Consider the following 16,615-nt stretch of genomic DNA (forward strand, 5'->3'; position numbering starts at 1 on the left):
TTTCATACTTTCCTGGACCTTGACACTGTTATGTATTTGGCAGTCTATGGGACAGTCTCAAGCCTACCTGTTTTCATCCAAAATATCTTAAATTGTGTTTTGAAGACGAACGAAGATTTTACGGGTTTGCAACGACATGGGGGTAAGTGAATAATGACAAATTTTTCATTTTGCGGTGGAGTAACCCTTTAATACTGGATATTTTGTACTCCAGTGAGCGCCCAGCGCTGCAGGCGGCGCTATAGAGCAGTTTTGATCGGTAAGTGAACAACGAAGAAGAGCTGCACCAGACACGAGTTTCAGTTAGTTGAGCTGAAGTCCACTAACTAACCGTTTGCAAATGTATACTCTTAATCTTAATGTATAGTCTTAAATGCATGCATGTCGCTGCTTAACAAAAGTTTAAATGTTGAAAACATACGTTGAAAAAACTGATTTAAAATGAGAAAATTAATCTTAGGAATTGGTGGGTGAGTAAACTAAGCGCGTATAAAGTTCAAATATTGTCCCATGTTCAGTCCCCGCATATGTGAATTATACATGAATCGACTTGGCAGGATGACAAATGGAGGAAAGACGACTCTGAGTAAAAGCCTCCAGGAGCTTCTGCAAAACAGCTGTGTTATATCTCAAGACAACTTTTTCAAGGTACCTACCACAGCCACTTTATTTGTTTGTTCATTTGCCATTCTCTGTGCAAGTAGATCAGTTAGTCATTTAACATGTAGAGCAGGGGTGTCAAACTCGATTCCTGGAGGGCCGGAGCCCTGCAGAGTTTGTTCCAACCCTGGCCCAACACACATACCATGTAGTTTTCAGTTAATCCTGAAGGACTTGATTAGTTGGATCAGGTGTGTTTAATTAGGGTTGAATCTAAACTCTGCAGGGCTCCAGCCCTCCAGGACTTGAGTTTGACCCCCCTGATGTAAATGATAAATTCTTGTTAATTTGTGTTTTTTTTTTTTCTCAGGATGACTCCGTGGTCCCTGCTGATGTCAATGGCTTTAAGCAATATGACAGTAAGAACAGTTCTCTTATTTGCTACTTAGCTTTGCTTTTCTGTTTAATGTCTCTCAACATGGCAGTTGTCCTGTTTCGCAAAACACTGTTTTATATAGGGTAGAGTGGGGGAAAAGCCAAGATACATTTTTGTTGTAACTATGGACTACGTTGAAAAGTGGACGTATTTGACGTATTGACCATAAAGCTTACACTGGTGATGAACCTGAGAGAAAACGGATTTCACAATAAAGTGATCTAATTTTTTTTTAGCAGTAAGCGGGAAAAAAATGTTTTAAAGCTTGTTGTTTTGTAGAACATCACAGTTATATATAATGTGAATATAAGGCCTGTAGATAGAGAGTATGTGTTATTTAGTTGAAAAATAATGATATTTTCAGAATGACATTTTTTTTCCAAACCTAGTCTGTGGGGTAAAACAAATGTCATTTTTGTTAAAAATCGAATAGACATTTTTCCTATGCGGTTTATAATTTGTCATTGTCACTTAAACTATGATAACTCTTCTGGACACATTTTACCTGTTTCACAGAAGAAAAAAAAATTACACATTCCTAACCCTACATCATTTTTTACAAAACTCTCTGCAGCTTTGGACGCCCTGCACATGGACAAGATGATGGCAGACATTGGCTTGTGGCAGGAGGATCCTCAGAGCTTCATGACGTCTCGTGGTCATGCAGTGAAATCCACAGCATCTGAGCTATCCAGTGTGTTTATTCTTATAGTGGAAGGATTCCTCATTTTTAATCATGGGTAATTTATCTGAGTAACTATCTGCCTTTTATGAAAGATGAAGAGGAAGTCATACAGGTGAAAGTTTTTGGACAGTTGTTATGGTTTGAAAGACAAGATGGGACAGAACTCTATCAGTCTTGGAGAAAAAAAAATGATCTCCTCATCAGATGCAAAAGATCTTTTATGACAAATTTGTGACATTATAGTTCACCCAAAAATGTAAATTCTGTAGTCAATTACTCACCCTCATTTTGTTCCAAACTTGTACAATTACTTTCATCTTGGAAACACAAATGAAGATTTTAGATCTAATAACACCTGACAGATTTCACAGAAGGTCTGTGAAACCAAAACCAAAACTTTGATGCTTCTTAAAAAGTTCATAAAGTCATTGTAAACATAATCCATATGAATTGAGCAACGAGTCTTCTGAAGAGACACAGTTAGTTTATATGATGGAAAGATTTAATTTAGACTGTAATTGACTTATAAACACTGATCAGTGCACATACATAAAGCACTTTTTTTTTTGGTTGTCACATCAAAAGGGAATGCTTTAGATCATCACTGAACAATTTTTAATTAAAACCTGGTATGTTAAGATGTTGAGGTATTCACATATTTGCAATACTCCATGAGTATTGCAAAAAATTTAACATTTCCATTGCATTATTCAGAAGTGTGGGGTCACTTAAAGGGGTCATATGATGCAATTTACATTTTTCCTTTCTCTTTGGAGGGTTACAAGCTCTTGGTGCATAAAGAAGATCTGTAAAGTTGCAGAGACTAAAGTCATAAATCCAAAGAGATATTCTGTATAAAAGTTAAGACTCGTCCACACCCTCCTGAAACGGCTCATTGAAACACGCCCCCACATCTCTACGTCACTGTGTGGGAAGATTTGCATAACGCTGCCCAAATGTTCATGCAAAGAAAGAAGGCATAACTTTTATTCTGGCTGTTGCCGCTGGCGCCATGTCGTGGAGACGCTGTGTTTCGTTGTGAAAGCGAAAATACTTTGTTTGGCCTTCCAGAAGAGGACACAACTAGAAATCAGTGAAGTTGTATTTCAACACTGTTCCAGAACAGTCCAACCCAAATATTCAGATGTGTGCAGCACATTTTATGGAGGATAAGGACTGTTTCCTGAACCAGTAGCCTACGTTGCGTCTGTGACACAAAGGCTGTTTCTATAAAGTGGGGCAATTCCAACTTTGCAAGGACAGTCTGGCGCTTCTGACTCACAGCCTGTAAGAACTTTTTTTATATTTAAAGAATTTGCCACTGATGATTCAAAAGCGAGTTTTGAGCAGTGTAGAGTAGGGTTTGTTGTTTCTCCGATCACGAATGCAGACATGGTTTTACGTTTACGTGGCGCGATACGCAAAGCAACACACAAAAAGACAGTATAAGTCATTGTAATCAGTAAATATGTCCCCACTGGATGCAACAAATGCCTCGTTTGTAATGGGTTTTATTGTTTTTGTCTCGTCACGCCAGGACTCAGCATCACAGTATGTTAAGGGGCGTAACACTTCCGTCACATGCTTGAGGCATTCGGCCAATCACAACGCACTGGATAGCTGTCCAATCAGAGCACACCTCGCTTTTCAGAGCGATGAGCTTTGTAAAAATCGAAGCGTTTCAGAAAGGTGGGGCATAGAGGAGAAACAATAATGTACGTTGTTTGTAAAATATGTTTTTTGAACCTTAAACCACATGTTCTTTTTAGCAATGTCATATGACCCCTTTAAACATACTTTAACATGGATTGCACCATCATGAACAGTTTAATGTGTTTTAATCAATCCATGTTGTACTTCCAGGCCACTTAATAGCTTGATCAACAAGAGGTACTTCCTGCAGATCCCTTATGAGACATGTAAAGAGAGAAGAAGGTTGGAACGAGACTCCTGTTTGATGAGTTTGATGAACCATTATTGTTTTGGCTGACACCATCACCTTTTTCTGTTTCTAATCAAAAGCTCAAGAGTCTATGTGCCTCCAGATCCACCAGGCTACTTTGATGGATATGTCTGGCCCATGTACTTGAAAAACAGAAAAGTGATGGAAGAAACTGTAAATGACATGGGTACTGTAATATTTGAACACTCAATAAGCACAGTGACTTCAGTCACTTTTTTGAATTGTGGTGAATTGTGTGAGTGAGGTCTTTGCACTTCATACAGTGTTTCTGGATGGGACACAGAAGAGTGAGACGTTGCTCTCAACTGTTCTTGCAGACATTCGGGAAATGCTTATGGTTATACCGAGATGAGTTGTCACGTGAGTAGTTCAGCAGCACACTTATATGATTTTGCCATTTACGCTCATTCATTTCTTTCTCTGTCTGAATTTAATTCCCAGATTTTAAGGACCAACGTTTTTCCAGCTGTCTGTTTCTGCAAGTATACTATCAGAATCAGAAACAGGAGGAGATTTATTACCAAATATGTTTACAAACACAAGGAATTTGACTTGGCGACACGAGCTTCCAGTGCAGAAGTACACACAAAGTGCAAACATACATAGAATTACACAGTAAATACAAGATAACAATGATATAAGAAAAACAGAAAAATAAATAATGCACTATATATAGAAATATAGAGAAAAACATGAATGTTTAAATGAATGTACAGATATGTTATTTACAAGTGTACCGTGTATACAATATACAGTTTCCAGATACTATGTATAAGTGTCAGTTATGATGGACAGTGTGTAGTTGTGACACTTAGCCTGTTTAAAAAAAAAAAAAAATGGTTGCTTGTTTGGACAATCTGACAAGCAACTTCGTTTCTTTACCTTCATGATAGTCATATTCTCCATTGCATTGACTGACACTCTGTCTGCTCACAGTAACCAGTCAGTGCAATAGTATAAATGCAGTAGGGTAATTCGTCAAACGGAATGCCCCTTCATTGGAGAAAAATCACGTTCAACATGAAGTTGTGTGACACTGTAATCCAAGTGATGTAGTAGACGTAATAGAGGAGTGGAATGACTTTCTTTTATGAGGTACATTTTTTAATTTTTACAATGTTTTTGTAATGTATTAATTATCATGGGCTATAATAAAAAACAAGTAGGCCTATACTGATGCTAACAGTATATGCATTTGGTTTGAATATATTTTATTAGCCCATTTTTTCATAAGCCCACATATAAATATGTTGCTATGTTACATCTCCCCCTTAAAGCTCTTGTCTTCATCTCATTTTCCATCTCTCCAACCCTGTTCTGCTTGCAGGTGTTCGGAGATGAGTGGATAGTGAGTGCGTCCCGCTTTGTTGCAGTTTGCAGATTTTTGTAAAATAACATCAGTTTTTACATTTCAAATAAAAGAGTGGTTTCAGTTTAATAAGTTGCAGGCTCATTTATTGGTAATAAATAACTAATAATAAATAATATTGATGATAATGATTAATTAATAATATTGGGCTTGTTTTTGAAGCTGCGGTTGCTCATTTGTCTCGCGAGAGTTGGCAACAGCCTTCTGCCAAAGTCCCTTTATAACTAAGTTCAGTGATGTAAGATGTGGGCTGGAGCGCATATAAATACACTTGTGCAGTGCAGACAGAAGAAGTTTTATTTCCTGTGTTAGATGGAGCACACTGACTAAGAGAAGGATTGCAATAACAATGAGGTCTCTGCAAGTCATCTTCTTGCTGTTGGTTGTTCTTTGTCTCACCAACTTTGTTGCAAGTGCAGGTCAGTGCTTTGTACATTTTTGTAATGTGTGTGTTACAAAGTGTTGCAGCAGTATTTACATTAGTTAAGATTTGCCCTACTTTCGATTACTTCACAGCTAGTCTTATATGTGAAGTGAAAATAATCCTTTGACAGTGATACATTTATTTTTGTTTTTTATGTTTGTAAATGATGGTTTCCCCTCATGTCATTCCAAACCTATTGTGGAACATAAAAAAATATATTTTGAGAGATGTCTCAGTGTTTAATTTTTTTTTTCTCCATATTGGACAATTTTATTTAATTGAATTTATTAGACAGTAACAGAAATAAATGCATAACAAGATGCCATCACAGTGACAATTATACATTAATCAGAACCGACGAGGATAACAAGAAAGTTACACACTTATTTCCATTGTGGTCCTTGTTGTAGAAACAGAAGTGAATGGTCACCAACATTCTTCAAAATATCATATTTTATGTTGCACAGAAGAGAGTCATACAGGTTTGGAATGGTGTGAGGGTAAATGAATAAATGATGATAGAATTTTCATTTTGGGGTAAAATATCCCTTTAAAGCATAAAAACATGTAAACTGTCAATGTCAGATGTAGTGACAACATAGCACTTACCTGATGTACAAAAATAAGCCAAATTACTAATGATGATAAGAAAATATTTGACTTAATGCAGGAACATTCATCAGCACTGTCCAGGTGTTGGTTTTGGTGTCTGAACTAGTGCCAGAAACACCTGATTCTTCTCCCTCACAACCCTTTTTTTTTATCAAACTAAACACCTTAACTTCTGTTTGTTTGGATGCTGTGAACTGATCCAAGCTATTTCTTTAATCATTTTAGCTGAGGTCAAATATAAAGGTGACAATTACACCATTAAGTGTCCTGAACATCAGAAAGAAGCAGTAGGTGTGAGTCTGCTCACCAGACGTGAGGTCAGCCGATCCGTCCTCTACTACAATATTAAAGACGGGAAAATTACTCCCCATGAAGACTACAAAGAACGTATTAAAGTCGAAAATGACAACAAGACTCTGACTATACACATCATTAACCTACAACTGACAGACACTGGGGCCTACTGGTGCACCTGCAAAATTCTGTCGCAAAACTCTGCAAAATGTAAAATGTCAGAATCAGGTGTTTTTCTTCTGCTGCATGGTGAGTGTACATTTCTGTTTTGTTTTTTGACATGTAATTTTCAGTATTTAATTACGGACGATTTAGAATTCATTATGCCTGTAGTGATAAGTATGATTTAAGACCATTATCATTATCATTACATCAGGGGTGTCAAAGTCAATTTCTGGAGGGCTGGAGCCCTGCAGAGTTTAGATTCAACCCTAATTAAACACACCTGATACAATTAATCAAGTCCTTCAGGCTTATTTGAAAACTACGTGGTATGAGTGCTTGATCAGGATTGGAACGAAACTCTGCAGGGCTCCGGCCCTCCAGGAATTGAGTTTGACACCCCTGCATTACATTATCATTCAAACGTTTTGGGTTAGCTAGCCATTTATTTATTTATTATGTATTTATTATTAGTTTGTTTATTTGTTTATTTTAGTTTAGTCAAAAATAAATTAATGCTTTTATTCAGCAAGGATCCATTTAATCAAAAGTGACAATAAAGATGTTGACATTGTTACAAGAAATATATTTTAAATAAATTGTTCTTTTGAATTTTCTATTTATGAAAGAATCCTGAAAAAATTATCATGGTTTTCACAAAAATGTGAAGCAGGTCAACCGTTTTCAAGACTGATAATAAAAAGAAATGTTAGTTGAGAAGCAAATCAGCATATCTGATGTTTTCTGAAGGATCAGGACTTGAGTAATGACTGTTGAAAATTCAGCTTTGCCGTGATAGGAATATATATATATATATATATATATATATGGATCTATATATATATATATTATGTTCTATTGCTATAGTTTAAAGCTGCTGATACTGTTTTGGCTGTACTTTTTCTATCCTGAAGGTACAGCTAGTGACACAAATAAATAAATAAATAAATAAACACATGCATAGTTCTATTGCTATAGTTTGAAGCTGCTGATACTGTTTTGGCTGTACCTTAATTATTTGGACTTCTCTTACCAGAGCCATCGATCGAACCAGACCGTTCTGTAAATGCTAATTCAAAGTCGGGTGGCATGAATGACCTACTGATACCAGTGACGGCTGTGACAGCTGGCAGTGTGCTCTTACTGTTACTCCTTGTGTTTGGAGTGTGGTTCGTGCCCAAGGTGAATGAGATAGACCCAAAACTGGTTGCATGTCTGTACATCCGAAGGTCATCAGAAACTTTGTAAATGCATTACACATGCACACTGGAAAGTGCTGATTTCAGATTTGTCTGTTGCAGTGTTTTTGTTGATCTCCAGCCATATGTTTAAACACTTAGTGTCTCTGACCAATACTTGTGTATTATATATCAAGAGGCATTTTTTTAGCAAATGTGTCTAGAGGTTAATAATCAAGTAGAATTGTTCCCCTCTTTTGTCCCAGATAAAGAAACAGATCAAAAGAAGAGAAGAAGAGAAAGTAGACGAAGATGACAAAAGGTGTAACAATGGAGTGTACGAGGTCATGACTATTCAACGAAGGACAGAGTGTATATAAGGCATTCATACATATCCCCTGTATCACAAATATCCCTAGTACTGGGTGTTTTTTTTATTTTATTTTATTTTATTTATTTTTTTTCGGGGGGGGGGGGGATAATGCCAGGCTACTGGAAAATCACATATGTGATGTATGTGTATAAACATATATTTATATATAAAACAAAAAGTAACTTGTTTTTGTACTGTTGTGCATAATGCTGTGACTGATTCAGCTCATTTAGTCCCACGCACCTACTTTAGTTCAATCTGACCTATTGAAATATGGCAACATTCAAGGATTAAGATAAATGAGCCAGTCTCTTTGTTTGCAGTGAATTTTCTGTCCTCTTCTATTTTCTGTAAATATTTTTTTCTGATTTATTTTGTATATTTATTTCAGCTTTGCATTAATGCTCAAAATTTTTAGCATTATATGAGTGATTCAGTTTCGGCTGTAGATACTTTGATTCTCTTTTATCTATGCATTTTTTTATTCAGTTTTCAATTAATGAATTCGTGTATGTGGGTTCTACATATTGTGTAATATACTTCAGTGTGGATGTTGCCTTTAAACACCTGATGTAAATATTTTAATAACTTCAATGTATAGATTCAGTAATAAACATTTAAGTTTTGCTTTACAAGAACAATGGCAAATGTATGTCACTCTCACCCATAACAAAAAAAAAAACAGGATTTGAATATGTTGTCTCAGTTTCAGTCTGTGCTTTTATTTGGCTTGTGGTCTAAGTCTATATTGGGGGCTTGCACAATGTGCTTCTCTGAGACAGCTGCAGACTTCCTCCCGTGCTGAGGCATGTAAGTATCAAGACCCCTCTAGAGGAAACCTGCCTCTCCTTCTGAGAATTTCACCTCTATTCTCACTTCAGTCCACCAGCACGTACATTTTTGTCAAATGGCTTTATTCAGATCTGAGTAGCATTTGGGGACAAACTGTTGTGATAATTTTACCAGAAACAAGAGGATGTGTGAGAAAATGTGTGTGTTTAAAAATGCTTGTCAAATCAATTTTACTGTCAGTCTTGTCTAACTACATTTAGAATAGTTTATTCTGTACTTGGGAAATGTCTATTTCAAAAAGTATTTTCTCGAAAGAAAAAAAAAGTCCAACATTTGCTGTAATGTGTGCTTACACTGACTGGAAACATGTAACCAGTGCAAGGTTTTGGTTTTAACAGCATAGGAAACAAGTTTGTGTATTGCAGTTTTTCTCAGTTGTTTTTTAAAAAACAACCTCTTAAACCATAATGACATTTCACACAAGTTCTGAACCACTTTTCAAAACCTGAAACACAAATTCTGCATTTCCCAGCAGGTGCTTATGTTGAAAGCCCTAGCATTTAGAAAACCCCACAGCGGCATTACAGCTTGACTGGTTGACATACAATTGTAACCAGGTGAGTCATCTCGTGAACCTCTCATGGGTTATAACTCAGTAAGACTGATTGAAAATACGACTGATATTAAAATGTCAATATTACCATGTTTCTAAATCTTAAAAATGTATACAATTTATTAATATTTGCTGGCCTGGAAATATGTATTTTGATATTTGTATATCTTTTTCATAACTTGTTTGTGTTTTTACTGCTTTTTTAACAGAATAAAAGTTGTGGGGGGGGAAAAAACAAACAAATAAGAAGAAACTATCTTTTAAGACAACTTTGTTAGAACATCTAAAATAAGATTTTCAATTTTCTCATACAGTCATACCAATTTAACCTAAAAAGACCATTCATGTCCATGTTATTTGTCAACTACTCCTGCAGTTGCAGCGTGAAACCTTAAGGTGTGTGTATAGTCTTATCTCTATCCATAAGGCGGAGTTATACACAGGTGTGTGTGTGTGTGTGTGTGTGTGTGTGTGTGTGTGTGTGTGTGTGTGTGTGTGTGTGTGGACAGGTAAAGCTGGAGGTGTGTGGGAGTTTAGTTCTAACCGATTTAGTTGGTTTAGTATAAGGACGATTTAAAATACATTTTGATCGTTGTCCATGTGTTTTGCGGACAGCCAGAGAGAAATTCTACGCAACTATCGATCGTTTTTCAGATGTTGCAATCTCAGATACGGACCTGATAGAGTAAAGTCGACATTCTCAGGATAAAAAAGACCCCATGAACATGAAGAAAACATACTCTGGTAAGTACTGGACCACTGAAAGTTTAGTGTCAACAACTGACGTGACATTTGCAGTAATAAAATAGCAATAAACTTAGATCTTATCATCATGAAAAGGGCGTTTTTTTGGCGCTGTGATATACTCTTTTCCTATTATAAACGTTTAAACTTACACAATATGTAGGCCTATGCAAATTGTTAGGGAAACAAAAACAAATAATTTTTTAAGCAATTAAATATAGTTAGGCCTTTAATATGTAGGCCTAATTAACATATGAATTAATAATGACTACCTATAATTTCAATTAACTAAGATGAGAATCTGATACAGTTTGGCTCGTGTGCTCTGCATTTTCCATCAGGGTGAGTCAGATGCATTTTCGACTTGGTTTATTGGCATTATTTTGTGTATCTTTTTGTGGATAAACGTGTCCAGTACTTTCTGACTCTTTTTTAGGGTCTTGGACAATTATTTAACAGATAAATTATTTTCCTAAGAATGTGATTACAATTTAGCAAATTATAACATGACTTTTAGCGTGGTCGACTATTCTAAAAGAACGTCCACTTTTTAAACGAAGGTTCAACGCCGTGTGTGACGCAAGTAAAGGTTTTTTTTTATGAATTTTTTCTTAGCGCAATTTGTAGTGTCGTGCCACTAGCGCAATGAGCCAAATGGCAGTTATCTAAGAAATATTTTATTTATTATTATTATATTTTTTTTGCACAATTTGTAGGCTCGTGCCACTAGCGCAGTGAGCCAAATGCCATTTATCTAAGAAAGGTGTTTTTTTTTTTTCATTTGTATGGTAAACAATATTACACAGGGGCGCCGCTATGGTCTCTGGGCCCACCGAACAGCATATAGACTTGGGCCCCTCCGTGATCGCGTTCTGGGGGGTTGATGTTGCCCTCTGTAAAAATCGCATTCCGGTGTTGTGCCCAATTTTGACCCCCTGCCAAATTATTTACCCCCCTCGTTCAAATCGCTACCTGATTGCCTAATCCTAACCCCACCCCTAATCCTAACCCCTCCCCCAAACCTACTCCTAAACCTACCAATACTAGGGGGGTAATAATCTAGCAGGGGGTCAGAATTGGGCACAACACCGGCCCCCCTCTCCCTCATCGGGCCCTTGGAATCATCCTAACCTACCAGCCCCACCCCCCTTCTCAAAAGTCTGTGATTTAGAGTAAGGCCTGTTTGTATTTGATTTTGAGTTATCTTGTACAATTAAAAGACTGTATACAGCTAGACAGCTCAAGTAGGAAAACAACTTGTAAGTGCACTGGCCTTAGCAAAGCATCATGCGTTATAGTGTTAGTACATGCAGTTATCCACAAACTAACCAGAAGCTCTACTCTTCTGCACAATAGTAATGAATAGAAACTTAAACATAGCAGAAACTCTTCCTTAATTTTATCAGCTTAATCAGTTCCTCAATTCAAGGCTCAAAATTGCTTACGTTTCCATTAAAAAAAAGGAAAGGGAAACATATCTCTTGGTTTTATTAGAGAAATCTTATCAATATTTTCTATATAACATGATTATTATTATTCTTTTTTTTTTGTATTTTACAGTGTACTGTTCCTTAGCATATATTTGGTAACAAGTTAAAATATGCACTAAACTATCTAAAATACAGAAATGTTTGAAAAATCCACTGAATGAAAAAGAAAGCACAAGAACCTGCACCCCATCTTGGGGTTTAAATTTTTTTTTTTTATATTAAGCATTATAATAATTACTTTTCCTGACCTTGAAGGCATGTAATCAGAATGAGAGTGATTTTAGTATTCTACTTTTGAGAAATCAATTTTGGTGAGACCCTAGAAGAAAGACGAAACTTACAACCCTAGAAGAAAACCTCAAGGCTGGTCTATACATTAACAGTGATTGCAGCAACTCATTTGTGCAACCATTTTCACAGTCCAATTTTTTGAGACACTATGTAGTATAGAGAACATTTATTGCTTGTTCTCATATCTTTAACCACACTGCTTCCCTTTTGTTGTGCAACGAAGCCTGCAGTGCTACATAGGGCCCTTCCATTTAGAACAGCCGCATGTTTCTTCCCTATAATCTCGACGCATAAGCTGAACTCTCTGTGTACACAATGATTTTGCAGGAATGTAGAGTTTCCTCAGGCCTACCAAAGTCATTGTCACAGCACACCCAACTTCTAGCACACACATGTTGGATCATGTAATCAGTCCTTTTCCTCTTTCCTTCTCTGGCAGCACATAGCGTATGTGATCTCATTCAGAGAATATCCCTCTAGTACAACCTTGGCCTCCACTGAGAAAACAATGGTGCTTAAAGGGATAGTTCACGCAAAAATTTAAATTCTCTCATCATTTACTCACCCTTTTGTTATTCCAAACCTGTATGACTTTATTGGACAATTTGAAGAATGTTTCAACTGCTTTTGTCCATAGAAGGAAAGAAAATGGTGTGAAAAAAAGTGATATTCTTCAAAATATCTTCTTTGTTTTCTGCAGAAGAAGAAAGCCATACAGATTCGGAATGACATGAGAGGGAATAAATTATGACAGAATTTTCATTGAGTGAACGATCCCTTTAAAATCATAAGTGCTTTAAGTTTGTTTAATTGATTTATGTATTTTTGAGAATACACGACACTTTGAAATGCATGTGCACATGTGTGTTTTGTCGTGTAACACACCCTGAGCACTTGAGGTAAATCAGTAACTCACAATAAGAAGTAATCAAACATCAGCACAATAAGACTCTGCTAGACATGTTCATGCATAGACGGCGTAAATCACGCAGATTATTTATTAATCACGACACACTGTCAGCTCTTTCTCCAACAGTTTAATGCTTGGATGAACTTCTGATTCCTGAACAGTTATGAGTCATTGTTTGTTGGACACCGTTAAGTGTTAAGTTTACCCTGTGAAAACCGAATTTCTGCATGTTGGATTGCATGCTGTAGCCTACTGCCCATGTGAAATTCTTTAAGAATTAATGCTAGAAAATGTCTCCCATGTCTCATCTGGAAGTGAATCATTTTGAGCGGATGAATGAATCTCTGTCAATCCTTTATTTTAGATTATTGCCCAACAGAGATTACTGAGGCAACAGAGACTCTGAACTATAGCACTTTTTTTTATGAGTATCTGGCTCCTTTTCCTTCTCTGCCTCCCTCCCCTTTCCTGGCCTGCCCTGTCATCACAGTCGAGCTGACAGGTGAGTCAGTGGCAACACAAATCTCCTGTGAAATTAGCCCAGGCCAAGAGAGCTTTGAAATTCCTCTTTGCTCCAGAGGCATGTCGACTTGGAGGGTTGATCACAGTCATTTTCAGTACCATATCACACATTTCACATGCTAAAACATCTCCTTTGACAGCACTTGACACTGAAATTGAAAGATGGTTTGATCTTATGACTTTTGCCTTTGTCACTCAAGACTGTTAGTTTAGTGAGTACTGAATGCGGACACTGGAATGTCATGGATTGATAATGGACACTTCGTCTCACATGGTGTGTACGGCTAAGAATCTGGCGAGGAGTTAAAGATTATCTACCGTCACTATCACATCCTGCAAAGCTATGCATTTCTGTTAGCATCACCACATAGAACTGCAAAAATCATGACTGTATTCAAGCAAACTTCCCAAACACTCCCCCATCTTTCATTGGTCAGTCAAACACATAGCCCCGCCCCAAACTCACACCATTGGTTGAGTGGGTGTTGCTATGTCAGGCATGTTCGGAATGTTTTGATAGCGCCACAGATATAGAGTGTTTACATTTTTCAGAGGAATTAACCTACATTTTTTTTATTTAAACAGTGTGTTGTTGGTTGGATAAACATTTTACCAGAGATAAACTGACTCATTTAAGCTTTAAAGTTCAGATTAAACTTAACTGAAGTGTCTCTCTGACTAAGATACTGTTTACTCTGTGCTAAGCCGCTCACAATTTTTTCCTGTTCTTTCTTGATGTATCAGTTTCAATTAGAGAACTTGGCTATCGAAGAAACAAAAGGCATGATTTTATTTTAGCTTTTTCTTCTTCTTGACCCGTGCTTGAGGAGGTGAACGGACCCGCCACCCCCCACCTCTGGAACGCGATCAAATCGCCAACAATCAAATCCAGCTAACTGAGTTAGTGATGTAAGAAGAACGGATCACAGAATAAGATATTTCACATAAAAGACGTTTACATATTATAGTCCACGGGAGAAAATAATAGTTCAATTAAAAAAAAATGACCCCATTCCAAAAATTCACATATGGTTGATTCTATATACTCTTTTGGATGATCTACAGCTGTTTTTATTATTATTATTATTATTTTTTTTTTGATAGTTGTTCATGAGTCAACTGTTTGTCCTGAACAGTGAAACTGCCCACTGTTCTTCAGAAAAGTCCTTCGGGTCCCACAGATTCTTTGGTTTTCCAGCATCTTTTGTGTATTTGATACCTTTCCAGCAATGACTGTATGATTTTGTGATCCATCTTTTCACACCGAGGACAACTGAAGGACTCATACGCAACTACTGTATTACAGAAGGTCACTGATGCTCCAGAAGGAAACACAATGCATAATGTCCAATATTTGAAACATGTAATCATAATAATAGTGATTTCAAAATTAACCTCTTATTTTCCTTCAAATAGAACAAAAAAATATTATTAAAAAAAGACAGTTAGCATTATGTAGTACATAGATTAGAGGCTGAAAAAAAATAACTGGATTTATTTACCTTTCATACAAATAAGTAATGCAATGTTTTTTTTAAAGCCTTTTAGTTTAATTAAGCTTAATTTCTGCCTTCTCAGTTTAAGTAAAATCAATGCAGTCACAAAGTTATTACTAACAGTAATAAAAGGTGTATATTTTTATGATAATCCAATTAAAAGAATCTGAATTTATTTGCTGATGAAGAAAATTTCTGTCACTCAGCCTTTTACCTTCATTGTGTGAATATTTCCTGTTATTTAGCCTGTGGTGTATTGCATGTCAAGACCATTATGCTTCTTGAGCAGAGGGACCTTGCTGGCGCTGCAAGATTTCAGTTCATTGCGGCGTAGTGTGTTACCAATGTGTTGTTTGGTGACTGTGGTCCCAACTGGCTTAAGATCAATAACAAGCTTCTCCTGTGTAGTTCGAGGCTGATGCCTTACCTTTCTCATGATCATCCTTACCCCATGAGGCATGATCTTGCACAGAGCTCCAGACCGAGGCCGATTGATGGTTGTTTTGTATTTCTTCCATTTCCAAATAATCACACCAACAGTTGTCTCCTTCTCACCAAGCTTCTTGTAGCCCATTCAAGCCTTGTGCAGATCTACAATCTTGTCTCTGACATCCTTTGACAGCTCTTTGGTCTTGCCCATGGTAGTAGAAGAGGTTGGAATGGAAGATACAGATTGTGTGGACTGGTGTCTTATAAACCTAATGAGCTGACATTAGGAGTAACTTCTTAAAGAGACAGGACTAATCTGTGTTCAACATGGGCACCTAACCAATCTGTGGGAGCCAGAAATCTTGCTGGTTGGTAGGGGATCAAATACTTATTTCACTCACTGAAATGCAAATCAATTTCTAACCTTTATATATTGTGTTTTTTTCTGGATTTTTTGGTTGATATTCTGTCTATATCTGTTAAAATAAACCTACCATAAGTATTACAGACCCTTCATTTCTTTGTAAGTGGGCAGACTTACAAAATCAGCAGGGGATCAAATAAATATTTTCCTTACTGTACATTTGAGCGTATGCATTAAGCAACGCTGTCCTGTTCAGTCATGTCCAAATGTGCAGGGACCCCTCATATTTACACAGCAAACAACTCAAATGATCTCACCCTTTCTTATCTCTGTAGTGTGTCAATAAAACAGAGGACACTTTCAGCAAGTTCATAACATAATGAACACACATTGACAGCTTGTCAGTCACAGTCATGTATGAACTCCTGAAGGCACTTTTTAATTTAATATATACAGTGTTACATGATATAGATTGTATACCTGATACGTTATTTCTGTCACTCAACCTTTTACCTTCATTGTGTGAATATTTCCTGTTATTTAGCCTGTGGTGTATTGCATGTCAACACCATTATGCTTTTATCTTTGGACTTGCTGAATTGGGTCTCTCAGGGCTTGATGAAAAACACAGTAGTAATGATATTTTGGTTCATGAATGTAAGAAAACAACAGATAGCGAACTAAATCATCATAGTACTGTAGTATCATAGTAACAGCCTGAGTTCATAATGCAAAATAAACTCAAAGAGCAGCTGTTCGTCTAGGCTGAGGTAAACCAAAACACTTTATATTGCTCTGGGCTTGACTGATTTAGTCTGAACTGGCAACGTTGTGCTAGAAACAGTACAAGGGCACTGTTCCTCTGAAT

At 36.7% G+C, this 16,615-nt stretch overlaps 2 protein-coding genes across 4 annotated transcripts in view; both read left to right on the forward strand.

Moving 5' to 3' along the window:
- The first annotated feature begins 251 nt into the window (after positions 1-251).
- On the forward strand, positions 252-8,796 carry LOC109048063 (nicotinamide riboside kinase 1-like). Of its 3 annotated transcripts, none has more exons than XM_042723010.1 (11): positions 252-470; positions 558-648; positions 971-1,019; positions 1,611-1,776; positions 3,585-3,656; positions 3,744-3,850; positions 4,002-4,044; positions 4,126-5,472; positions 6,315-6,632; positions 7,582-7,727; positions 7,990-8,796. In XM_042723010.1, exons 1-7 carry the CDS (start codon positions 442-444, stop codon positions 4,034-4,036), a joined length of 549 nt encoding a protein of 182 aa, XP_042578944.1. In that variant the 5' UTR covers positions 252-441; the 3' UTR covers positions 4,037-4,044; positions 4,126-5,472; positions 6,315-6,632; positions 7,582-7,727; positions 7,990-8,796. The 3 variants fall into 3 exon arrangements, with proteins under 3 accessions (XP_042578944.1, XP_042578940.1, XP_018921299.1); XM_042723006.1 differs by having other exon boundaries at positions 253-470; positions 3,948-4,044; XM_019065754.2 differs by lacking the exons at positions 252-470; positions 558-648; positions 971-1,019; ... (2 more) ...; positions 3,744-3,850; positions 4,002-4,044 and having other exon boundaries at positions 5,163-5,472.
- Positions 8,797-9,965: 1,169 nt separating this feature from the next.
- The window catches only part of LOC109048039 (septin-9-like), a 71,826-nt gene continuing 65,176 nt past the window's right edge, over positions 9,966-16,615 (forward strand). The window contains exon 1 of the mRNA XM_042732942.1: positions 9,966-10,245. Within this exon, the coding sequence (XP_042588876.1) occupies positions 10,221-10,245 (25 nt within the window). The 5' untranslated portion in view covers positions 9,966-10,220. The remainder of the gene's footprint in view (positions 10,246-16,615) is intronic.

This window comes from Cyprinus carpio, chromosome A3 (genome assembly GCF_018340385.1).
Source record: "Cyprinus carpio isolate SPL01 chromosome A3, ASM1834038v1, whole genome shotgun sequence".
NCBI classification, from domain to species: Eukaryota; Metazoa; Chordata; class Actinopteri; order Cypriniformes; family Cyprinidae; genus Cyprinus; species Cyprinus carpio.